A 26673-nucleotide genomic window follows, 5' to 3' on the forward strand; every position below is an offset into this window, starting at 1 on the left:
TCTTGAAGTATTTGAGTGGTATTGCTGAGACCCTCTGTAGGACCTGCCATAGGTGAGCAATCACCTTCAGTCTCTACAGACACATGAATTCTGCTCCCAGAGAGACTCTACAGGGAGGACAACTTGCTGGGTTCCTCCAGCAAGCAGCAATTCATTGTAAGGACTTCTTTAAACTCTGATTCAGTGGCACAGGAAAGGTGTCCAAGCACATTTTCCCTTCAAGTGGCGAGGCTGTCTCAAGCTTGTGGCTGCTCCCTGTTCCTGCAGCATGCTGGGACTCATTAGCATCCCAGGCCTTTTGACATTCAAGACATTTTTGGCAGTGATCTTAGTCTTTATTAGATAATGAAAGATATTATCCGAGAACTCAGAAGGAGATTTTAGAAAGACCTTAAGTAACCAAAAATTTAATTTTGAGGGCATAACAAACTGTAAGAGCAGTTGGCCAACCAGCATAGGAAGCACTAATACACCAGTGCAAATTCCACTGCTGCTTGTGCAAAAATGCATGTCACAGCTGAGCTCTTCTCAGCAGATTTCTTGGATCAGATGCCCAGATCTGGAAGCCCTGAGAAGCCAGGCTCTGCAGAAAAGGAAACTGACCCATCCTCCCTGTTGCAGAGTAGTAACAGCATCAGTTTGCTGTCACTGCTGTTGCCCCAAAGCAGAAGCAGTCCTGGTACAACACAGGCTCCCAACCCCTCCAGTTATTTCACAGCCGCGCCAATGGGAATTGGTGGCTCATCGCTGCTCTGGGGGTAGGCTCTGCTTGAATGCTGTGCTAAGAGCAAGAAGAGAGGGGTGCAATGGCTTGTGTAATCCATGCCATCTCTGAGTAGCTCAATGCAAGCCTTTTTGCATCCCACAGTCTTGAGATGATGCTGTGTGGTGCCACACATTTAACTGGAAAAACCCAGACCAGTAGGAAAATATTTCTGAAATCCTAAACAGTTTAAGGAGGTTTAAATCTATGTGACACTGAGTAAAAAGTCTAATGGGTGGTGGTTTTTATGGCCAGCTGTGTGTGGCTTCATCTTCCCTCAGACTAGGGCTTTCCTGGCATAAATGCAGCTGTTAATTATATTCTGGACCTTATGGACAATTCAGTGCAAGCTCAGGACGATGTGGTGAATTGAAGCTGAACTAGACCAAACTTCGGATTAGAAAGCACAGTGAAAGCAAGATCACCCTCTAGTGTCTGAAGAGTCCTGGGTAGGAAGCAAAGAACAAAAAGAAAACCCTGAAGTACTTATTAGAGTAATAAAAGGCAAAACCAACGGAAAAATAGAAAGGCTAAAAAGAGTGCATAAATGGGCTGTAAATGTAACCTACCAGTTGTTGCAAATTTTGAAACAAAGTTTCTGGTAGGCCGATTTCAGTGACTTGTTTTGGTAATTAGTATTATTTAATTATCTTCATAATGAGAAGGATGCAGAAAGTGGGAGCACAGACAGAATCTGCTCCTGAAAACAGTTGAGAGACCTCAGCGTGGAGGGCAGCACACGAAAACGGCCTGGGTGAGGAGTGGGGGAGATAGGCTAAATCAAGGCCCTGAAGGGGGTCCGTGGTTGGACCTCCTTAACAAGAAACACCTATTTTTTGTACTTCAGTTCTGCCATTGAGGCATTTGGGCTGGGGAAAGGAGTCTTAAACTGATGTTGTACCTTTGTGAAGGTGGGGAAATAGGGTTCAAAATCAGCAGAGACTACTACACAGTAGCAAGTCTTGAACAGTAAGTTGTGAGGTGGCTTTGTATATGGAATTTTCCATTTCTTCCACTGACCATGGACCACTGAGCAGGAGAGCTCAGAGACACTGTTGGCTGGGTGTAGGGACCTGCAGAGGATTGTATTTCACTCCCTTGGGCTAATTTTCACATGGGGATAAATTGTAAAGGTGAGAAGTCCACTGCATATCAATGAAACCCCTGTGTTCTGCTCTGGAAAAGGTAGCCTGAAATTGCCAGATTCTATCAGAGTCTTGTTTTGCCAAAAGCTACTTTACTGCTGAAGAAGGCTGAGCTGGGCTTGGGTGCTTTACCAGATCCATGATTTTAAGCAAGTCCCTTTAATATTTCTCCAGTATGTTTTTGTATGTGGACAGCACCATCCATACTGAGCCTGTGTGAACGGCAGCATCAATAGTCACTAAATCTTTGTTGATGTTCTTTTAAAGGGAAAATAAAAATCCCTCCACTCTGACATTTACAATAGATATTATCTGCTCTCTGACATTTGGGCTCATAAACTGAGGTCAACCAAATTTCTGTTCTTAACTTACCCCACTGTGTCAGACTAGATATGAACTGACTGGCTACCCCTTTCTCTAAATAGCAGCCATCTGCCCCTCACTCCCAGCATGCAAGTCAAGAAGCCTGGGAGTCATTTCAGTGATGATGAACTGAGCCTCAAGAAAATAAACGAGCCCCCTCGAAAGTGTATGGCAGAGCAGGGAACCAACTACGGGTCTTCTATAGCCCATTCTTACACCATAATGAATTATTTCTTTGCGCCCACAGGCATCCAGGAGGTCTGTGTGCACTGAATCAACCGTGCTGGCCCTGCAGCAGCCATGCCTGGTGTTACTTACCAATGGCTGCTATAGCTGTGCAGCTGCAGCCTCAGGCAAGGAGTTTTGAGTGGCGGCCGTGACCCTGCTGCCAGTGCTGTGTGTGCAGGCAGGGGCACCCTGTGGCTCAGGAGCAGCTGGTTCCTGCCAGCAAGGCTGGCTGTGGATGGGAAGGGGATGCTCTGGGCTGCTTTCCTGAGGCTGTGTGATGGTGGTGGTATCATGTTGCTGTCTCTGACATATAGGCATGGTTTTAGAGGGATGAGAATCAGGACAAGGTTTTCATAACTCCTTTGAAGACAGGTCCCTTGAAGTGGCATTAACAGCGGTTTTCTGTGTCTGCATTAGCCCTGTGGGGAACAGATGAACAGAAACAATGTAACCCTGCCCGGGGCTCAGTACTTGGGTGAGTAAATGTAGGGGTAAATGGATCACCATAGAGCTGAGAAATAGGAGGCTAAGACAGGAACTGAGGCAGAGCATGAAAAGCAGAGGGTTTGTCTGATCTCCCTCCACTGCCTTTTTCTTTGAGAGGGGACTCAAAATGGTAGCAAGTGCTTCAATAAAATTTTTATTTTTAAAGGAGGAAAGTGACAAAGATATCTTTATGGTGGCACAAGATACTCTGTCCTGCTGCCCTCCATTAAGACAGCTTTGAACAAGAATGCTCACACTGCCTTTAATATGGCATGTAGTGGGGTCAGTCAGCCAGCAGCACATTTGGCTTTACCCTCTGCCCTGAACAGGAACCAAATTCACTGTATTCCAGAGCTTGGTCCAGCTTCACTTTCTCTTGGCAGCATTTTGGCACTTACGTGCAGCACGGGGACCAGCAGCAACTGTAAAATTCGCTCAGCAGTATTAACACTGCTGAGTGAAAGGCAGGTAAGCATCAGTCAGATAACTAAGCTTTTGTAATGGGTTGTGCAGTTTTGTTTGCTGATAATGTCTAAAGGGAAACTTAGGAAGAGCACCATAAGAGGAGACTGCTGGGAGTTGCAGTGTGGTGATGTTGGTGTTAGAGCAGGGGTACCCTGTCCAACCCAGTAGCTGATCTGTCAGTGGCCAAGGTGGGGTGCCTGGGAAGAGCAGGAGACTGGGGAAAGCCCAGCATGCTGGCCCCCTACCCTGACCACTCTTCTGCCACCACCAACACATCACACCCCAGCTATTTCCTGATTATCTTTGTGGCTTTAAGCAGCCAAAGCCACAGAGTCCCAAGTCAAGTCACTGATGACCTACTCCCACATTTAATAAGCATCTTTTTCTCTTGAGCAGGGCAGAGGCAGGGAACAATGCGGAACAGAAGTGTCTTTATTCACCTTCCCTTTGCTTTGTAGACAGTTTCCATGAAAAAAACCCTTAGCCTTGTTACTGGAGGAGGGTGGAGGTAGCTGGTGTGAAGCTTCTGGAGATCATGTGTTGGGTGGGGGGCCAATAGTTTGCCTGACATTAGACCAAGCTGTTTGCACTAGTGAGGTTTTTAATCAGCCTGTCATAGCAGGGCTGTGAAAGGTTGCAATTTTCCAAGTCTCAAAAAAATCATAGCGAAGAGAAGGGAAAAGAACAGAATGGAGAAGAATATATAGTCTGTATTCTGTGCATTGTGCATGATAACCAGCAGCCAAGTGGCACTGGGAACGGACCACAAAGTCACCTTCTCAGTAAGGCATATCCCAGTCACCCCAACAGGTGTACTGTCTTGAACCTCTCATCCTGTAGTGCCAATGGAAGCAAGCTTTCAGGGATAATTTAAAAGCAGCAAAGAGGGGGAGAGGATGCTGGGGGAGGAGGCATCACATGCCACTCTCTTTTAAGCTTTACTGTTACTAGTTATTAAAACTATTATTTACTGTATTTACTGTTTAAGTTATTAAAACTATTTTCAAAAGAAAATGGATTTACATTATTTTGTTGCTTTCAGGGCAGCGAAGCTGGTGAATGGTCTGGAGCACAAGTCCAATGAGGAACAGCTGAAGGAGCTCAGGGTGTTTAGCCTGAAGAAAAGGAGGCTCAAGGGAGCTTATTGCTCTCTACAACTGCCTGAGACGTTGAAGTCAGGTGGGGATTGGTCTCTTCTCCCAGTCAGCTAGTGACAAGAGGACATAGCCTCAGGCTGTGCCAGGGGATTGAGGTTGGACATAGGAGAATTCATAGAAAGGGTGATTAGACATTGGAATGGACTGCCCAGGGAGGTGGTGGAGCCATCGTCCCTGAAGATGTTGAAGGAAAATCTGGATGTGGCACTTGGTTAGATTTGATTTCAGAGGTCTTTTCCAACCATGTGATTCCCTCTACTTATGCTGCTGATGACAGAAGCTCAATTACAATATAACTATCTTCTTTTGTTTATACAGTATACTTTTGTCTCTTGAGAGTGCCATACTGCATAGAGATCTCAGGCATTCCAGTCTTCAAATCTAATTTTTTGTTTTAATTCCGTTTGTAATAGGTGGATGATGCACCAAGTTCAAAAATCACTTTGCTGATAAGAAGCCATTTTGGTTACCTATTCCTTCAAATAAATGCTGAAGAGCTACAAATCAGCTTAATCACTACAGTTATGTTTTGTGTCCTTCTAAGTGTTTAACGTGGTCCCAACAGAATTTATCATTTAGTGCAAAGAGGACAGTTACACATAGCACAACACTATGTGGTACCACAGCTGAAAATAGTTGTAAAAAAATCTTGTGGAGAATGAGTCTGGTGGAATTTGCTCCTTTCAGTTAACTCTTAGAGCCAAAAGCATCTTCACTGGGCAGTGGTGTGTAAAACATGGATGCTCCTGAGAGCACCTGAGTCCCAGCTTCACCTTCCTGAAGCAGGATGAGTACAGACAGGCTGCCTGTAGGTGTCAGACTCGGACTGCACAGCGGCATAAATGCAAGTCAGGAGCAGGTGGGGCTTCTGGTTTGTTTCTTAAACCAAAGCAACCTCACATCTTGCTTGTTTTACTTAAAAAGCAAAATTTAATCTGAAGTTTGTTCAATTCCAATCAAAAGAGGGAGAACTACAGACATACTGCTGACATGGTCATTTCCCAAACCTGTTTTAATGCAAACACTTCTGAGAAAGAAAAAGGTAAGTTTTAAATGATTAAACTCTGCAGCCATCTCAAGACCAGCAGCATAAGCATTTTCAGTCTTCGGGCGCTTTACATGTTCATCACTTATGTTTCTTCACCACTGCAATCCAGCTGGTAGAGAGGCACACACATGAAATGTTACGAGGACCCAAAGGAGCTGTCACGCCTTCCCTTAGAATAAGAGAACTGAGAAAAATACTATTTCTAATCTTCAGTCTTGCAATATGGTGATGATACTAATTATAAACAACAGCTTAATATAGAAGAGTTTGTTACAGAAACCTACTAAAAAAGAAGGGTGAAAGGCTATTAATTACCAGATTTTGACACTGCTCTACTTTCCTGAAGGAGTGGGGCAAATGGTACTTAACTGCATGACTAAAAGTAAAAATACCTTTCAGAAGCAGCAGGTCTGAAGCCAGTTCTACATAAATACATCAGGAAACTAGGGGGAAACATTTTAACCCACTGGCTTAATTACAATATAGGAGACTATGCTAGGATAAACAACTAGAAGGTTTACAGCTTAAATTTTGTTAAATTTAACATTAAGTCGCTACCAAATAGAATTAAACTTGCCTTTCTTAATGCCAAGATAAGACAAAGATGGCATTCACATTACTATCACATCCATTGCTTTGTAGCAAAATGCAGATTATGGAAAGTTACCGAGTTCAAAACTAACTTCTTGCTTGGATGTGAGGCAAAGACGGAGGCATTCATGTAGAAGGTAGATAAAATGTGTACTTACCAGTTCCAAGAGGGCTTAGTAGGTACACTTTTACATTGCTCAATTTTCCGCATAAATTTAAGAATTTTCAAAATTAAAATTTTGTTTCATATGGTGGTCTGAAGTGAGCACAAATCCTGAAAAAAATGGAAAAGCGGGCTTGTATACTTCAAACTGCCCATACAAATCACTCTGGATGAAAATTTAGAATACAGTTTTTCATGCAAGTCTGAACTATGCACCGTCCTTCCAGAGCAGAGGCACAAGTCCACCTCTGTTTGTCAATGAAATCATAGATTTCACCCAAATACAGTGTCGTACTCAGTTCGTGAATTACAGTGAGCAGAAGCCAATACTGGTAACCTCTGGAAAAGTGAATACAGTTCCAGAAAAACAACCCAAAAAACCAACAAAAAAGGCATAAAATAATATCCTCTACATTTCTAAAAGCTTTTAGAAACATTTCATTGTAAAAATAATGATCCAGGAAATATTTTGTGGTAAGAATATTTTATATATTTTTTTTACACTTTTAACACTTACAAAAACATTCAAACACAAAAAAAAATTAAATAACTTTGGGAGCAGAATAAATCCTTCTGCCTACACACATACATCAATTCCAAGCTGTTGGCACAAAAAGTAATCCACATTCATAAAACCCTTACTACTATATCAAACATAAGTTAAGTAAATCATAGGCACTATTTTATCAAATCCATATTTCCACAATTCTGCAGTAAATCTCTACACAGAGCCCCATGATTTCCTGATATCAATGAACTGGTAATGCACAAAGGCTTTCTAGCAAACAGTCTGTCTTCTCAGGAAGTCATTTGCTGTATTTTGGGGGGAATAGCAGAGAAAAAAAATCCCTATAAAACTTAAGCTGAATTTACCCAAGCGATGAATTACTTAAGGAAATGTACGCAAGTTTGATGCAGCCATGGTAAAACCCCCAATATCATCATCTAAACTGACTTCTAAAATTTTTAAGTCAAGCAAAGTTTGATAAAATCCACCAATTAAAATTCTCCCTTCTTCAGTGAAGACTGCAGCATTGATTTGTAAAATGCTGAAATATTAAAAATCAGGCTTTAGTGAGAATATGCACATTTGATCTAGTCCTGTCTTCTGCTGAACAGTGACATGAGATACTGACATCGATTCCCTGTACCTGCAGGTGACTCAAGGCTAGATTAGTGGTATGTACTGCTCTGTACGGGTAAAAGGTGGTTTCTGCTGAAATCTGACAATTACAGTATATATGACACCCCAACTTTGAAGTCTTAGCACAGATCTTGGTCTGGGGTGTGAAGTCACCCATCAACCCAGAGCTTGCTTGAGTAGTCTGAGCTGCAAATTAGTCTCCACTCCTTCCTATTTGGTTTCTTCCAAGTCAAGTAGTATTGCATGGCTTTTCATCCAGGAGTATGTTAATGTTGGCCTAAAATTCAAGTGCTAGAATTTCAGGATTAGTTATCCTCTTAGTGGTGGGAGGCAAAATACACCAGCAGTCCCAAACTCAGATACTAATGCAGTTGAAGGCTACCTACCGTCCAATCCAACTTGTAGTGTTTGTCAGTCATTGCACAAAGGATATACCACTCACATTCTCTTACTTCATCAACTGTACATCCAAAATACTGAAAAACCTTCAAACAAAATCCCTTCCACTTAACTAGTCCCACCCCATACAACTTTAGCTACAGATTTTTGCATGAAGTCTTCCAGAACAGAAAACAACGGTTCAATGCTAAATACATCAGTTGTTCTGAGCAAAATGTGTTAGAGTAAGTCAGAGTCACCAGAGGAGTTTAATAGCTTGTAAACAGACATAGCAGGTTTCATACTCTGTTACCAGTAATGTAAGATACACATATGTAAGGCAAAGTACATATTTAAACACACATGGGCAATATCTTCTGTAAAAATATTTACAATTTAAAACAAACCAATTTAAGAAATGGATGAAAGTAAAAAAATAGGATACAGAAAACTCCCTCATACCATGGAACATCACCTAAATGAATATCATTTGGCATCAAGAGTCAACTCATTTCCTTAAAATTTGTATGTTACAAGTGCATAGTTGTGTTTCCTTCTCCTTAACTATAAGCATTTACAGTTGCTGCAGGCTGCAAGTATAGTGGTATGGTATTAGAACAAATCAAAATTATCACTTGCTCTTTCTTTTGCAAGGAAACCTGCTATTAAAAAAGTTTTCCCCAAATAGCAAGCCATGTGTTAAAAATGTGGCTACAATAGTGAAGGCCATCTTTCCTGAGCCAGGAACTTTTAAGGTTAGATAGATTGTACAACTGAACTAAGCCCTTTTGGCAATCAAACATAAGAGTATGTAAAGCCAATACGTCAACATAGGAAAGATGTGATCTATACTATTGCATTGTGTGTGTCTGCTACATTCAAACCTTCTGATCCGGTAAGTCATTGCTATGACCCCCTGTTCTGCCTAATCCTCCAGAGTAACTGCTGATTCTTCCTGATGGGTATACGTACCACTCTCCCCAGTCAGGATCTCACACAATTGTCAAAAGCATTATTTCCCCAGCACTGTAGCAGTCTGCAATCAGAACATTAGCTCTGATTCATGTAGCCTTGTTTCAATAGTACATATTCACCAATCTTTCTGCTGAGTTAAAATAGGCTGAAAATGAAGTTTTGGATAATGTATGTTAATAGTTATCCTTGCCGTTTTTCAAGATGGGCATTTCTTTGGCATTCATTCATTTTTGCCCAGACATTGGCCACTCTCATAAATGCTCATATTGATAACATTTTTAGCAAGCAATAAAAAGCCCCCAGAACTGATAGCAATTTAATGTAGAAGTGATTGTATGACCACCAAACATCTGATGTTAGATGTCATTAAAGTGCTGCTTTATAATAATCTCTGCCAGTTTGTGCTAATTAGAGACAGAGAGATTTGGAATTTTTACAAATCCCAAGAGTCACATCTGAACAGTTTGTTTAATCAAGCTGTCTTATAGCCTGGTGAGGAAGTATCCATGAGCACTGGAACTTTGCATTAAGCTTTGCAGATCAGTAGCAGCCATCTTTCCAACTCTCATCTTTCACGTTGCCATATGTCTTGGGAGTGGGTAATGATCTAAAATGAAATGAAATATTTTTCAGTTTCATATATAACTGTTGAAGTTTCTACCTACAATATATAAGAATTTAAACATTTTATAAATAATTTAAATATAGACTTAATTCATTTACTTCTCTGCAATACAGTTTACTTAAGATAAACCCCAGAGTATTTCCAGTTTCAGGTTGCATGTATTGTATCTTGGCAACTACCATGTCAGGAAAAAAAGGCTAAATAAATAAATAGACAGAAAACTTACTGCTATTATACTCTGTGAAAACGCAAACCTAATCTGCTTCCACCTGAAATAGGCCATTTTTTCACTGATGTATATAAACAGGCAAATCCTTATTTGGTCACATTTTGCTTACATCAAAATCTGACATTTGTAGAAACTTGATTATTGCATTGTGTACAGAGTCTGCATTATAGAACCATGAATCGTTTAGGCTGAAAAAGACCTTTAAGATCATCAAGTCCAACCACTAATTCAACATTGCTAAATCCACCACTAGAACATGTCTTGAAGTGCCACATCTACACATCTTTTACATATCTCCAGGGATGGTGACCCCACCACTACCCTGGCCAGCCTCTTCCAATGTTTGACAACCCTTTTGATGAAGCAATTTCCCCTAATATCTGATCTAAACCTCCTCTGGTGCAAGCTGGGGCTGTTTCCCTTTGTCCTATACATGTAAACTTGAAAAAAGGCAATAAAAGGCAATTAAAATAAAAAGTTTAGTAAGTGAAATACTTTTCTGTAAGACAAGCTGTGATTTGGGCAAACACACTTCACTACTATCAGCAGCTTCCTAGCAAAACAACTGCTTTTTATTACACAAAGTTCCATACTGCTGACCAGTGCTGCCTCCAACTGCAAAACAGTAAGTGCTGTGACAGTCATTTGTCATTTCCCTGCCCAACACTCACTGCAGAACAGAACTTTTCCACTGTGCTATTTACCACCATTTTATCTTTTTTTACAGTACTAGAAACTAATTGTTTTTCCCTTCTGTTTAAGGAGATTCTTAGTATTTCTCATGGATGACTGCTTCTTTATGTCAGCTTCTACTTGACACCTTCAGTGAAAACTGGCATTCACAGTTAATACTCAGTCTCTCTTGCAGTAGTTTTCATAAAGACACATCAAAAAACTTCTGTAGCTGAGTGCTAGCACAGTTGTGTTTAAGCTAAAAATTCTGTTTCATCCTGTGGGTTAACTGCAGTGATTTTTATGTTAAGTTTAGCAAATGCTATGGATGCCTCCTCTGTCTCGGTGCATCTTCCTTCTGGAAGATGCACCAAGGAGAGCTGCCCAAGGAGAGAAACTACTCTCACCATGGTACCACTGCTTGAGTTATGGAAGCAAGTAGTTCTGACTCCAGAATGTGTCACACAAGTGAATTTTCTCTTGCCAGCTATATTTTGGTAACTTTTACCACATGCAGACAAATTCTTGCTGCCTTCTCAGCCCAGACTAAGACTTTATTTACTTAGTTCAGTATCTTCCGTTACTGATTTCACTTTCATTCATTCACCTCCACTCTTTAATACAAGAACCTTTTTCTCTCTGGATTCAAAACCATTTTGGAAATACTTCACAAGGAGGTCTCCACTTCTGTTCTGAAGACCTTGAGATCAAAATAACAACTGCAGGAAGAAGCAGCACAAACACATAGCGTACAAAATTAATTTTGAAAACTTCAACCTAAGACTACTTGTCAGAGACTCACCTGCGAACAGGCTGTGCAAGTTTGCTACGAGGCACTGGGATGCCCCCCATGGAAGGGGCACTGGGTCTGGGCAAACCACTCCTCATCCCTGCTGGTCTGGTAAGAGTAGTACTGTTAATACTGCTGGCAGGGCTTGGCAAGCCTGAGCTCTGGGCTGCAAGAGGCCCTGGTGAAGAACTACTGTGCGACAGCTGTGCGGCTTCTGGAGAGGCAACCGAGCCGGGTCCATGGTTACTGAACGCTTTCACTGGCTGTCGGAGAGCTAAGGGAGACGGTGCTGCAGGCGAGCGGAATTTACTCGAAGAAGGTACTGGAAAATATAGAAATTACTTTCAGCTTATGTCACAATACTACTGAAATTAAAAACTGGAAATTACTTTATGTGATTATACAAACAATATGGGATGTGTAATGGAATACAGCCAACCAAGCAGCAATGAGAAACAGGAATTCAGATGTCCTCTTTGTCATGTGTTTTTGATATTGTAACTCTAATGCCCTCTTTTGCTTACTACAAATATTTATCTGGATTTGTAAGTAATCCTCATTTGGCTATAACTTTTATCCATCAAGTCAAAAGAAACAGAGAAGAAGATATTTCTTAAGAAGAAATTTAACTGCTTCAGAAACATGTAAACTTCATTCCCATCCATGAAAGAACACGTTGAAGAATATAGTATTCTAGTGTGACACAGTCTTTAAATAGATTCAAAGTGTATATTAGCCTTCAATAATGAAATTTTGAGTGCAGAGCATCTTGGTACTTCTCTTATGCTGTTTTTTTTAAACCACTGAATTAGAATTCATCTAAAGATATGGTTACATCCCACATTTTCTGGCAGATTGGAAAAAAAAAAAAAAAAGATGGGGTCAGTTGTCCTGGTTTCAGCTGGGATAGAGTTAATTTTCTTCCTAGTAACTGGTATACTGCCGTAGTTTGGATTAAGGATGACATCAGCCAACCCCCAACACGAAAGAGGTTAAGGTGCTGCTATGAAACTTAAACCAGAAAACTCTAACAATTTATAGCCTTCCTCTTCTTACAAACATTACCTAAATTATCAGTGTAACTAATACCTGTTTGTAACTAATACCTGTTTTCTAATACTTTGTACCTGAGTTAGTATGCAAGGTTTTGTTACCAAGTCCTTTCTGGGATAGGTTAGTAAGATAGAATATTCAACAGTCCTTTGATAATGCCAAACCTTAAGCATAATTCTTCACAAGTATGAGAAATATTTTCAAATTACACATAATTTATCACTGAACAGAATACTTAAATTAACCCATAATCTTAATAATGGAATGAAATTTCACCAGCTTTCAAATTGATTAGGGTGGGTCAGTAAGAGTCAACACAGGACGATAAAATCAATCACGTAACGAAAACATGTTTGCATTTAGTAAATTTGCATGAACTGTTCTTTCCTCTATTAAATAAACATTTAATAGTGAGACCAAAGTTATATTGTTTTTGACAGATGTTGTACATAAAGCAGCTGGTCCTTAACACAGCTTTTATTATCATTTTCAAGGTAGATCCACTAAGAACATGAGGACTGAGAAAGGAGACGAGTAATCCTAAATGGGGCATAGAGGAACTGGTAGTTTTGAGATTGTACTTTGAAGCCGCTTCTTACAGGGAACGTCTAGGAAGATTAATATTTACCTCATTACAGATGTGAATTGGATTTGATTCCTTTCTGCATTACCCAAGGGGGCCTTTCCCCTGATAGCAATATTAAACACAGCATGAAGCCGCTCATGGGAAAAGCTGACAAGAAAAGGTGACAGAGAGGTCAAAAACACATGACAGTTGCTAAGTGGCAGGGAGAGTAAGTAAAAAACCTTAAAATAAAAGCTGGCATCAAGCCAGAGTATGTATTAAGGAAAGCATTAACAACAGAATGACTGGACAAGAAGAGCATCAAAGTGCTCCTAGGACTAAGATAGATTATAAGTTTTTAAAATGTGACCTTGCCTGTAACATTGATGCAATCAAACCTGCAGAATTTCCAAGTGACTCTACACTGTAAATATAGGGAGCTTTTATCACTGAACTTCTCATTACAATGGTTGGAACACAAACACAGCACCATGTTAGCAGCTACCAGCAGAGCAATGCCAGTGTATAAATACTGAATACAGCTTTGGGCCTCTTACAGGCACAAGGGAGAAAAGGTTTTTAGGTATGGAATATAAGCAACAAAACGTTGCAACTGAAGAAAGCGTGTCACATTCCCAGCAGAAGTAAGGATCCAGTAAATCAGTCTTCTCCATTCTCTTTAGCCTTCTGCTGACCATGTTTTACCATGCTGCAAACTTGAGCTGTCAATTCATAAAACACTTCCTGTCAGCACAGCATTGCAGACATTGCTGAGAGCTGTATTCATTCTTGTACATAAAGGAATGAACTGTCTTCCAGAGCAGTCCACATGATGCAGTCTGGCAAACTGCCTAATAATTCTGTTCTACAGATAAAGAATTTGGTCTCAGAGCAGTTTTGGATATTCATTATAGTCAGTCTGGCCTATCTGTAAGGCAGGATTATAAAGAGTGAGGTACTGCTTCACAGACTACATGATAATTGTGTACCCATGTATAGTATTTAGCTGATCCATGTTTAACAAAAAATGCAAACATGTAAGGGTAGTGCTTAATAACTTTACACAACTCAATCTCCTTAGAAAGTAAACTACTAACAACTACAATTAAAACATCTGTAACATCTGTCAACCCAAAAAAAAAAAAAAAAAAAAAGAAAGAAAGAAAGAAAGAAGCATGGTGCAGTCATGACATTTAGATGTCCTACCCTCTCTGGATTCTGTCCTGGATTGTGGGCAGGGAGCACGAGATCTCCATGTGGCAAAGTAGGATGCTGTGAAGTTGCAAACTTATTTGGCTTGCACTCCAAGGCCAGCTGCTGCACACCAACTTGAAAACAGATTAAATTCTAATGCAGTTGTTAAATCACAACCATTATGATGAGGTTAATCAGCCCAACATGAAAGAACAGATGAGGTATAACTAAAGGAATCAATAAATGGATCTGTCATCTCAGTACAGGAAAGATGTGGACCTGTTGGAGCAGGTACAGAGGATGGATGAGCACCTCTATGAAGAGAGAGGTGGAGGCCTTCAGGTTGGAGAAGAGAAGGTGCTGGGGAGATGTTACCAAAAAGTGGTAAAAAAAAAAGCCAAAGTGTGTGTGAAAGGTGTCAAGGTACGTAATGAACAGCATTTTAAGAAGGCAAAATCAATTGTTGCTCAGCTGTTCATTTTTCTGAAAGGAAAGTCTTGCTTCATTACTGCTAAATACTTCTACGTTCATAAGGATCTCAGATCAGAAGAAAGAAAACCAACACATTAAGGACTGTAAAATAGCAAATAACTGAAAAAGACAAAGCAAGTAACTGAAAGGGTCCTCATTTGCAGTAAGGAATGACAACAGCCATAAACTGGAATATATAACTGGCGGTGCAATGTTTACTGTTCCTCATTCTCTAAGGTTTAATACATTTTTACAAATAATACAAACTCAAATAAAAGCTAATTTTCTGTACAGTCCTACAGGTTCAGATGAGGCCATTGACCTAATAAGTGTTCCAGACATCCAGAGGAAGGCATGGCCAACTGGAAAGCAAGCCAAGAAAGCTCTGCAGAGGAATAGCGATGGTGGTCTTATGCCAAAGCAGAACATGGTGCAAACTTTACTCTATTGGTATGAAGTATGAAAACTGTTAAGAGACTTCCTCTTAGGACATGTGAATCTGTTTCACAGTCATCATACTTTGCTAAAGCTTTCTGCATGGCATGAAGATGCCTCTAAGGAGTTGGCATTGTTAAACCCCCGGAAAGAAACACATACATTCTGTCAGCCACCCTCATGTCTGCACAAATGACTCTTACAACGCTTAGAAGATTCTAGCATCTACAAACTCATGAATTAGTCTTGAGTGTAATATGATCTTTATAATGAGATCTTCTTGGTTGTAATAGACAACAGACCAACTATGCTTAAAACCAGAATCACTGTTTACCTTAAATGTGAAACTGAGGCAGTGTCACATACAAGTCTGCCAAAGCTGATTAAAAATCAGATAAAACTTGTGTAATTGGATTAGAGACTCAATATTTATCTTCTTTAAAAAATAAAAAAAAAAAGCCAAGTTCAGCCATTAGTAAACTGGAATATTATATAAAACAGTCTCTAATTTCTTGAGTCAAAAAAAAACTTAATCTATGTTGGGATTAACCTTCTGGTTTTGTGAGGAAAAGAGAAAGCACAAGTGCACGCAAAATAAGTTGCTAGTCCAAGCTCATCTTTTCAAGGATAAATTTGTTAGCTTTTGTTTCCAGCACAAAGGATTGTATGAGTATTTTTACGCCTTTTGTTTTAAAAACTGTATTTTGCAATTTAAAAAATTCCTATACAAACATAGCCCTAGTCATTATGCATTTAGGAGTCTACTTTTCTAATCCATATTTCCTGATTAATGTTAGAAAGTCACCATTCCTTGGGTTTTTATCTCAAAATTCAATCTCCTAAATAACACAGTTTATTTTTAATATTTAGACAAAGAAGTTAACTTTTATACAGCAAGGACCACTTGGTTAATCTCTACAGTACTTGCAAGATCAAGTTTATTAATCAAGAACATGTGAGATTTAATGCAGGTGAACCATTATTTGAGATTTGCTGGAGCTTGATAAGAGGATGTAAGTTAATTACCTCCTTTTGTAGATGGAGTTTGAAGAAACTGTTTGGTTTTGAAGGCAGCACGAGGCAAATTTTTCTGCCTTTGCAGAGCTGTTGAAAGACAAGAAGTGTTATATTTGTCTAAGAAGATAAGAAAACTAAATTTACTGGGAATTTCAGAATTGCATCCACTTGTGAAGCATCAAGGAGCAGTGTGAGTAAAACACTCAAAAAAGCTGTTATGACTCTGGAAGTGATGGGGTTTTGTGAATGGTGCTTGCTCTTAATGGCAAAGAGTTACAGAGGAGTGTGTCAGAAATTTTGCAGTGCAAAATGCGCAGATTTGGTAAGAGTAAAGCTTCTTGCAGGGCAAAAAGCCCAGAAATGCAAAACAAAAATTAAAACACCTAAGGGAGAACAAGCCACCTAGCAAACATGCTACAGCAATATGAGAGCAAGATTAGATACAAAGATGAAAATTAAATTTTCATATTTGACCTAGCAAGACTAATTTTTTCATTTTAAAAGTGTTTTCAAAAAAATATTCTAACATTATACAAAAGCAGAAATCTTTGTCTAATATGATCATCATATAAACAAATTGTATTCTTCAGTTATGGAGATTTAAGCCTTCTTGAGAGATGTCTTTTTTTTCCCCTCATCAAAAGGTATGCAAGAGGATTTAAGCTTAAAATGAAGACTTAATACTAAGACTTATCAGCTGCCAGCATGTACACAGCATGATGGAAATTGGTTTTTATTGCTCCTTTGCTCCCTTGTCCTGCCTTTTGTCTAGTAACATTCAAGGGCTGGTTCTGCCTTGAAATGACCTCACTACCTACCAGTTACCAAGAGGAAGCCAATGTTCCAAGAGCTGCAGAATCTTGGCATGGAGAGAATTACTCATTGCCAGAAGGAACGCATTGACTCAGCCTATTTTCACCGCAGCATATTTAAGGGGGGGAAGGAGGAAAGTAGTCAGTGAAATAAAGCTTTGACTACACAGAGACTTCGTAAAATGATAATGTATGAATAAACATCTCTGCTTATCTCAGTGTATGAAGTTTTATACCAGCATAAAACTGATTGCACTAGCAAGGTTTATTTCCATAGTGAGAAGGAAGAAAGATGGGGGAACAGCTGTGCATAAAGATCCTGACCCTGAGTAAGGAAGCTCAATAACTCCATCACCAACTAGTGAATATCACTATAAAGAAGGCAGGGGAGGAACAATTCCAATCCTGATAATAAAATGCTAATCCTTTTGTTTGATAGCATATAATGATTGCTATCACCTTTTCTATCCTTCAGTCAGTGCAAAATATACAGTATCTTATGAATTATAAAAAATTCATCACGTGTTTTAACATCATGCTGAAATTATGACTAGACAGTCTAGTTAGTTTAGTCTTACTAACTAACTAAAACCGTCATGTTCAACAAACAGCAAAAAGGAATTAAATTGTACATCAACACAGTAAAATTCTGCCTGTGCCTTCTACTAATAAAAACGTTATTCCTTCTCCCAACTAGAATCTAATGCAAAACAGCCTGTGGCAATATGTAATTCTAACTCAACTGGCACGTGGTCTTCCTAGAAACTTTTTCTAAAGCATACATATGAACAGCCAATTAAGCATAGTATGATCTTTAAATATGAGCATAATTCCTAGAAATTTACTGAAGCAGTCCACTGGCCAGACTGCTTCAGTCCTCAAATATTCCACTTCATTATTTTTTATTGAATCAGTGTTTTTGTTATACCACACAAAATGAAGAACAACTTCTTCCTTCATATTTTCAATTTGTTTTGTCCTAATTCACTAAGATTTCAATATGCTACTGCTCACGGAACTTCCTTCCCCCATCATTATTCACACTTCTTGCAAGTCAGAGATGTGGGATGATATGGAAAGGATTTAAAATATGCACATATCAAATTCCTTCCTTCTCAATGGAGACTCCAGGAAATAGACACTCAACAGCAAAACATTTCTGTGCACCGAACCACTGAAAAGAGCTTAGGCAGTACAATTTGAGCAATGCTGAGCAAACATGCAATTTGAGATAAGTGCCCAGTGCATGTTTATCCACACTACTTGCTGCTCTTGATGTGCTCCACGTGCTGTGACATTACCTGTCACAACTGCTGCGTGCTGAATAAATGTAGTTACAATTTACTTCTGATCAACTGACCTGGACTACTTGGTTTCTTCAAAACTTACTCTTCCTCCTTTTATTCTGAACATGCCAAGCAGTTGGATCATGGCAAGCAGACCAGTCACTTTACTGATAGTTTGAACAACCTACAGCTCTTTGAGAAAGCTTTGTATTTAGCTCTTCTTAAAAGTATCCATGTGCTCATAGTTCTACTAAGTACAAAAGCATCACACACAATCCAAAAGCAGGTAGCTCCTCCATGGAAGCCACCCTACAACTTCTACAGCTTTGTACAATCTGTGTGGTGTAGGACCGCAATGCAGGGATTTCCCATCACTAACACTTTAGATAATACCTGTTCCTTGGGGAACACACATATTACCGTATCTTCCAGTGTTTTAAGGTGAAGTATGTACTAGCTTTCATATTAAAAAAGTATTTTCTGCAGAATGGCATGGAGAATCAAAGTAAATGAAGATTCTAATTGTTACAACTTCTATTTAATTCAGTCTCTTTTCAAAAACAATTTGGATTGTTCACCACATTGCAGCTAAAAGTTAAAATGCCAATGTTTTCGTGTCTACAGTTGTACCTCTAAACACATCATATGTGTCTTCCCTCTCTTCTGTAAGCAAACGAATACAATTTGGCTATAAAACTGTAAGAGGAATTGTCTTTTCAGAAACTTACTGGATTCCTAGCTCATTTTTGAATGCCAGCAACCATAGCAAGTTCAGTATTGCAGCCACAGCAAATGTGCAAGTAAATTATGAACCGCAAATCTTTGACAAGGAGCAAAGTAGTGACCTCGGGTAGCAAGCCAGCATCCTTGCAAAGGTAAGCTCATGCAAAACTAGCAGGTGTATGAGGAAGCTTCAAATCCCAATACCCAGAAATCACTGCCAAGGGAAAACAAAAATTTGCTGCAATTTAACAGTGCTTTGTGCAAAGTGACAAAATATAAAACCAATAAAACAGAAAGTATACAATAAAAAAGGACACAATTCTGGAAATTTTTATACAATGTACAGTTTTGCAGAAAATTTTTTAATCCAGACTAAGCAAAGATACTTACTCATTGACTTCACACACAAACCGTTTTACGATTGTCAATAGCAAGACTCTGACAAACATCTGTAAGAGCAGGGAAACTGTAAAAGCTAGAAATCTGGCCTTTATTAATGATACTTAACTTACATTTAAATGTAAGTTGGTCTAGAGTGGTTCACATTTGGGGAAATAGTCTATGAAAGAGAAGCAAATTTACCTAGTAATTCTTAATGCATCCACAAGTTGAAAAAAGAAATATAAACACAATTACACCACTTTGGCTCCTGCAGTGAAGTAATTGACTAAATATTGAATACTGAGACTTCTGTTGTCTGATCTTTCCAGAAAGTTTAACCATGAATATACTTTTAATTCTGGAAATAGCCTTCTAGCTAACTAAATTGCTCTCTATGCTCTTCCCTTCCCAGTTTACTCAATTGTAAAGCACCAAAAAAAATCTGTAGAGATTTTTACCAAAAATATTTTTTCCTTCACTTTCTTTCAGGTCATTTTGAGAATTCTTCGAATCACTGAAATAGCACATCTGTAGACCTGCTGTCCAACTGTTTCAAGTGCTTTATACTTTAATAAGCCTGTCTAACACGTAACAGTCATGCATTTGAACTACATTGATGTCCTTTCAGCTGGAAATTCCACCTGAGTGTCTGCAAAAGGTGGAAGAAGAGGGCCAAGGTGAAAGGATGCTGGAGTAACTTACATGAACAATGGTAAAGTCACACTAACTTCTATCTACTACAGTATCACACACCTGGGACTGACTGCCCACACAACCCTTACATCTGCTCTGAGTCTGTACAAAGACAGAAATCTTGTAGTCTTTGGCATGGTCTGTATTCCTTATTCTGTACTTAACTGTATGCAGTAGCTTTAGCACATTGTTTTGAAAGTTTTAGGACAACCAACTAGGTATGCCACTATGCCTTCATTGTTCTATAGGTAAAATACCCCTCAATTCACAAACATTATTTTACATTTCCTGTCAAATATTTAGATTACTGATGAACTTTTATCACAGCATTTTTATAGTTCAAAGCTCTACACATAATAATATTCATAATGTGTTCTTCCCTTGAAAATGTCACACAAAGTTATTAAATTCAGAAACTTGCTTTAAAAAAATGGTCAGGAAATATTTAAACAACAGGACCTGGCAATATTGACATATAAACACTGAATATTTAATTTTCATTTGCTTTGGCTTCTTTAAGGTCACTATTTTCAAGAGATTTGTGAGAATAGCATCATTGTCATTTCAGCACTTTTGGACAAACTAGGAAGCAGGAGTCCAACAATGGGCTAACGTGTTTTGTGAGAGACAGGTTCATCCAGACCTTTTTTAGGAAGTAACTGACACTTGAAGTAAATAAAATTGGCAACAGGATATATAATCCATGTGCCAAAAAAAACCAAAAAAAAAGAAAAAAGAAGGAAAGAAACTGCAGAGAAGAGTTAACTTAAAGTGTTAAACTGAAATGAACACTTTCAGGTCATGTTTTACTAGTTTATAAAAAAAGCTATAAACATCATCTAGGTGATTTTCAGAGCCTAGAAAGAAACCAGTTTGACACGCCCAAATACTCTATTTATATTCTTTATATTACTTCTACATATACTTTTAGGAAACTATGAATGACACCTTAATAAGAAATCAGATGTTTTTTGAGTATTTTGTGTACCATAAAAACAGATTCACAAAGGCCCGATTAAAAATCAGGATCAGCATCTCCAGTTTGGCATGCAATATTTTGCTTTGCCATGAGACTGGAAGACAGCCGAGTACCATCACTTAATTCTGAAATTTACACTAAGTAGCACTAAAGGTACTTACTGGCTGAGGCTTGAGGTTGAATGCGAGGTATTCCTCCATTTGGCACTTGGAAGTTTGAGTCACTTCTGCTGTTTTTCACAGACTCAGCTTGGATGTTAGATGTCCTGGACAAGTTTGGAAGACTACGCCTTAGTTTTTCTGTATGAAATAATACAAAGATACCACAATGTGTAATCTGATGCTGGACAAAGGTCAGATTGCGAACCCATAATTGAACTCCAAATGTAAGTGACACAAAACATTAGTCATATAAAACTACATTGCAATTTAAAAGTGTGTTTTGTTACATTAATTCTTCTCAAATCTATCACATACAAAATACTTATGTATCTAAAAAAGCAAGAATGAACATTTTTCACCCATGGTGAAAAAAAATCAAGCATATTGTGTTTTGGAATCGAAACATATCTGGATTATGGTTCTATGGCTTTTGTTGTACTACTATGAAAGCTGAACAGACAAACCTAATTTGCAGTTTTGCACAGTTTTCAAATTATTTACCTACAAAGTTATTTGTAACAAAATGCTTGCCTGAAGAGTAAAAACAACATACTTGAGTAAATTTTTGAGACTGCCTTGTCCCATATCAGTCCATTTATACAACAAATAACAACCACCCACTTGGAAAGAACCTCTTCATACACAGCATTCAAAATTATTGAAGTGTCCAGTTATGCTTCATCTTTCATATATGACTTATCTACTCAGCTAATGCTGATACTTCAGGGGCCTTCTAATATTTGTACCACTGTTCACAGAATATGGAAAGATGCCATTAAGTATTTCTCAAGTCTAATGACATTCTGTGTATCTCCAACCCATGCAGAGCTGGGTTGGTAACATATTTCGGACAAAAGACTGCAGATGCCTTGACAGGATGAGTGGCCAACCTGATTCTGAAGAGGGATGCAGGGAAGAAGTATGTTACCCATGCACAAGCACTAAAAGTGGAAACAAAACTAAGCCTGCATTGGCTGAATATTCCAACAAGTGTACTTTCTGCCCTTAGCAGTTTGCATTGCTTTGCACTGCAGCTGGTACACTGTTGAACCCTGTCAACCAAATTTCCCTCCAACCATTCTAGAAAAATAAAATTAAAAAAAAAAAACAAAGAAACAAAAGAGAAAACCTGAACAACTCTTCTTGGCTGCTGCATGATCACCTCTGAATAACCAAGCAACACTCAACTGCACAAAAACCACTGCAAGATAATTCCTTGGAAGTGTTTCAGAAACACATGATCACACACTCTATTTTGATACTTCTGGTAGGTGGGATACTAGCTTTTGGTACCTTTTCTCTCATGGGATATTTTTATTGCAGCTTGTCTAGCATGCATTAAGACTTTCATTTTAAGAAATGAATGGGAAAAGAATTCTCAATTAAGTCAAAATGTAATTGATTAGCTTTCGTGTTGTACATTTTCCTGGATACCTAAAATTTCCCCAAACCATTATTACTAATAAGAGGAATTCTTAATATCTAAATGTATATTCTTTCTAAATTTAAAATCTTACTTGCCAGATAAAAACTATGTATGTTGAAATGGGAATATGCTTGCAAAATTTCATCCCAGTAAAAGGAGTTTCTGCGAGATTGCTACCAGGAGAAAGTACATTCAAGAAGGAAAATCGTATCAGGATTATATTATTTTGTTCTATGCCAATATAGTATAATTGCACTGAATTTACTGCAAACTTTATTATTTATTATGCAGCAGTTTTCACAGCTTGAGATATCTAAAATGCATGAGGTTAAGTACTAATGTTTTTAAGACTATGTTCATGATTGAAAAGTTCTGGAGTCCTGTGCAACCAGAAGAAAGCGATCAGCTGCCTCACAGGCTACACAGGCATGTATAAATCGCCACGGTACTCTTATCTGACCACAGTTACTTTCCTCTGCGTCTTATTCTGTCATCTGCAAGGCCTAACCCTAGCAGTAAATGATAGTTTTCCTGCTTTATTTTAGTGCTTTTGCCTGCCAAATATAGACCTTGGTCACTATGAAACTCAATTATACTCATTGACTGGGTAAGATCTAAAATAAATTTAAGTCTATCAACTCATCTGACTGTAAGGGTGCCCCAGGAGAACTTCAGCTTTGCTTGCTCTGCGCTTTCTTCAGCAATTCAGAGATTAAACCATGATGTTACACAGGCACATAGTTTTAGGACCGCACACTGCTGGAACTCCTTTAGAGAAACTACACAACTACTTGTGCAATGAATTTCGAGCAGTTTTTTACCTTCACTTTTGACATTACTAGTTTGCAAGTCTGTAGGATGGCCTTGAAGCGAAAGACGAGGTTGCTGTAAACGGCTAATCATAGGCTGTGGTGACACTCTACTGTACTCTATGCTTCGAGCAGGTGATCGGGAGCGAGGGGAATTTCTCGGAGATTGTTTTGGTGAAGGCCAGGGAGAACTGCGAGGTGATGGTGAGAACCTGCTAACAGCAGGGTGCACTGTGTGATGTGTGCCATCTTCCTCATCTTCTAAGCTCTGTGCATCAAGCTCCTGGTCGCTGAACGTGCCTCGCCGGGTGGAATTGCAAGAGGAGCCAGAACTACGCCGAGAAGCTGTGGCTGCGTACTCTTGCCGCAGGCCTGGCAACAAAAACATTGTTTACTTGATTCCAGCCCACAAACGGTTCAAACTAGAGACAGTGCACACAGATATCTGCACAGTTCTCAAACTCAAATCTGGCTCACCTTAACTCCTGTTATTGGAGGCATTAATAAATTCTGATTAGTACCAAAAAGTTATCTACCAGCTAATAATGACTTGAAATAAGTAGGTGAGCTCATTCCTTTTCCTAGTACAGCTGTCATCAGTCTAGGTGTGTTGTGTATGTACTTGTTCGTCTCCTCTCCCAGGCTGGATACCAGCAACAAAGGCTACATCGTAATTTTGGTATCATGTAACATCCTGTAACAATTATAGCAGCCACAACAAAATGTCTCTTGCAATGTATTAGTGAATCTAACCAAAAAAGCAACATGATAAGCTACTCCTAGAGAAACTGGAATTGTTAGATCAGTGGTCTTGGAAGCGTGGTGCCAACACCCCTGCGGATATGCAAACCAATCCACTGGCATACAGGAAGGAAATTCGGAACAACTAGTATTTTTAAAACAGCATTTATCTTGTCTTTATTTCATATTTTTTAAATTATAAATTTGTGTATATTTGTGTATTTTTGTGAACGTTATACATTAGCGTAATACACATATATAATTTATTAAAAAGTACATATATTGGGCATTTGGTTTTGGTTTTTTTTCCCTGATAAGGATGTGCAATAACAGTCTAGAGACCACCTAGTTAGGCAAATGAAATTATTACCACTTTCTGCAAATTCAGAGGGACAAGAAGACAGTCTCAACTAAAGTTATAATGAAAGAGAGACATCTATATAGGTGCTTTTCTTAACTATTCTTTGCCATATTGACTTTACATTTTAGTGATTTAAATTATGGTTTAAGCACTGATGTGAACAAGACTGGATTACACTGGGAAGGCACCATCTCCTGAGAAGAATGGTGATAGGCTGTAGTCCATTTTAACAACCATTCTTTTAGCAAATATCTTAAAAATTCATACTCTCCAGCATTTTTTTGTCTATTGCTCCTAAAGAAAACTTCCACACAGCAACTTCCTTTCCTTAGCCTGGTGGCTGAAGTCCTTAACCAGCTTTCTCGAGTGAACTATATTTGTACATCCATAGTAGAATCTATACCCCTTTTCCAATCTTACTAAACAACTGCTACTGCAATTATTCAATTAAAAAAAAACCCCAACAGCTCCACTTTGATTTCAGGAAAAAATCCTCACTTACTTTCTTCCTGCATTCGTGCTAAAATTTGCACATCTGTAACATCATTTAACTTGTAATTAGACCCAATAGAGTCTTCATCCATTTCCGATGCACTTAATTCACTGTCCAGAGAGGACTGTGGACTTAGCGGAGGATTTCTATCTCCTGAAATTTTAAGATGACCTGTGGAAAGAAAATAAAGTAGCAGGAATTGCTGTTATTAAAACAAACAAACAAACAAAAAAGGGAACCTGCATTTCCTTTCCTAGTAAAAGAACCACCAGTCTGAAGAGATTGCTACTGAGACATTGACATTTGAAACATTTGATTATTTTATTGCAAACCTAGGCTGAAAATGTAACTAACAAAAGCAAATCTTAGCCATTACCTTCTAAAAATGGGCAACTTTATAAAATCATTGCAGTAGTGTCAAAACAAATTAGTGGCATGTAATTTGGTCTATCATACCATGTTTCAACTGCTAAGAAGTTTGCACAGCTCTACAAAAAAGCAACTGCATACCTGGTTCCATTTGTGCTTTCATTCTCATCTCTGCATACTACCTTGTAATATTGTAAGTTTGACTGTATCTTTCTTAACAATAAGGACTTGCTGATTCAATGAACTGATTCAATTTGGAATGCTTAAAATACAGTTTATCTGAAAATACTACCTGTTCCACCTACACACCTTTGCTAAACTGTAACATGGAAACTAACAAGGAAAAACTCTTCCTGTTTGCTGCCTTCTGGCTGACACCCCATTGCCTGTTACATCTCTGTCCCCCAGGCAGGTATGTCATTGTAGCACAATGCAGAGCAGAGCTACCAAGATTAAACCAAAAACTGGGTAATGGCTCTCGTGCAGCGCAGGCTTCTGTAAAAGTCCACAGTGAATTAGTGATAGCTGGATTGTCAATGCAATCTTTTTTCACCTTCCCTGTAAGCTAATTGAAATTATATACAATAAGCCAACACTCTAACTTCAGAGTAGAGATACATTCCAGGCATCAATTTTTCTCATGCAAAGGAAGTGTCTACAGTGTAGAATAGAAGTATAAAATATTGCCAGAAGTTAATGCTTACACTGCTGGCTGCAAAGTCTCATGGAATGCTTAACTGCAATGCGTGCTTCTTCCTTATATTATACTGTTCACATGTCAGAGGTACTGATGGATACATTGCATACCAAATGTTTCAGTTAGTAAGCAATGGGATAGTTGAAAAGACTTCACAACTACCAACCCCTAACCTTTGAACACCTACCATGGAACTTACACCCCTGTCAATTTTACAGGGTGAATTCCAGAAGCTACTTGGAAGTCCACAGAATGAACTCTGTGTTTTGGTCTAACTGCTAATATATATCAGTGATTTCTGGGACATGGACACCCAAAGAAAACATTTTACATGTATCTCATGACAGTAAGTATGTAAAAAAGCTTTTCCTAAAAAGTTTAAATACTGTATGATGCACACATCCTACAAAACACTGAAAAATTCTGGAGTCTTTCTTATTTTAGTTTGATGCAAATGTTGTCTATCTGAGCATGTTTGTGAAAGGAAAAGGAGGAAGTAAGGAAAAGACCAGACACACACTGACTTACCTGAGGTACCAGGAGGTATGAGCTGTTTCACTAAAGCAGATTTCACTGGTGTTGAGGAGGGAGAGTTGAAGCCACTGCTGTAGGGGCTACCGGTATTTGGACTATAGGAACTTGCGTAACTGACTGCACTGAAAGGGCTGCTGTACAAACTCTGTCTCTTGAGAGCTGCAGGAAAGAGGGGAAAAGTGATGAATTACACTGAATGAATGAAAAACAAATACAATACTGTATTACGTCTTCCGTGTGATTTAATTACT

At 38.8% G+C, this 26673-nt stretch overlaps 1 protein-coding gene across 2 annotated transcripts in view; it reads right to left on the reverse strand.

Annotated features, from left to right (window-relative positions):
- Nucleotides 1–6876: 6876 nt before the first annotated feature.
- The window catches only part of SLAIN2 (SLAIN motif family member 2), a 34237-nt gene continuing 14440 nt past the window's right edge, over nt 6877–26673 (reverse strand). Inside the window, exons 3-9 of one of the 2 annotated variants that reach the window (XM_082281757.1) lie at nt 26417–26581; nt 24832–24993; nt 23240–23599; nt 20993–21130; nt 15967–16044; nt 11235–11544; nt 6877–9513 (exon numbers count right to left, since the gene is read on the reverse strand). In XM_082281757.1, the coding sequence (XP_082137883.1) occupies nt 9447–9513; nt 11235–11544; nt 15967–16044; nt 20993–21130; nt 23240–23599; nt 24832–24993; nt 26417–26581 (1280 nt within the window). In that variant the 3' untranslated portion in view covers nt 6877–9446. The remainder of the gene's footprint in view (nt 9514–11234; nt 11545–15966; nt 16045–20992; nt 21131–23239; nt 23600–24831; nt 24994–26416; nt 26582–26673) is intronic. The other variant, XM_082281758.1, reaches the window with a different exon arrangement.

Source organism: Coloeus monedula (assembly GCF_965178545.1).
Source record: "Coloeus monedula genome assembly, chromosome: 5".
Taxonomy (NCBI): Eukaryota; Metazoa; Chordata; class Aves; order Passeriformes; family Corvidae; genus Coloeus; species Coloeus monedula.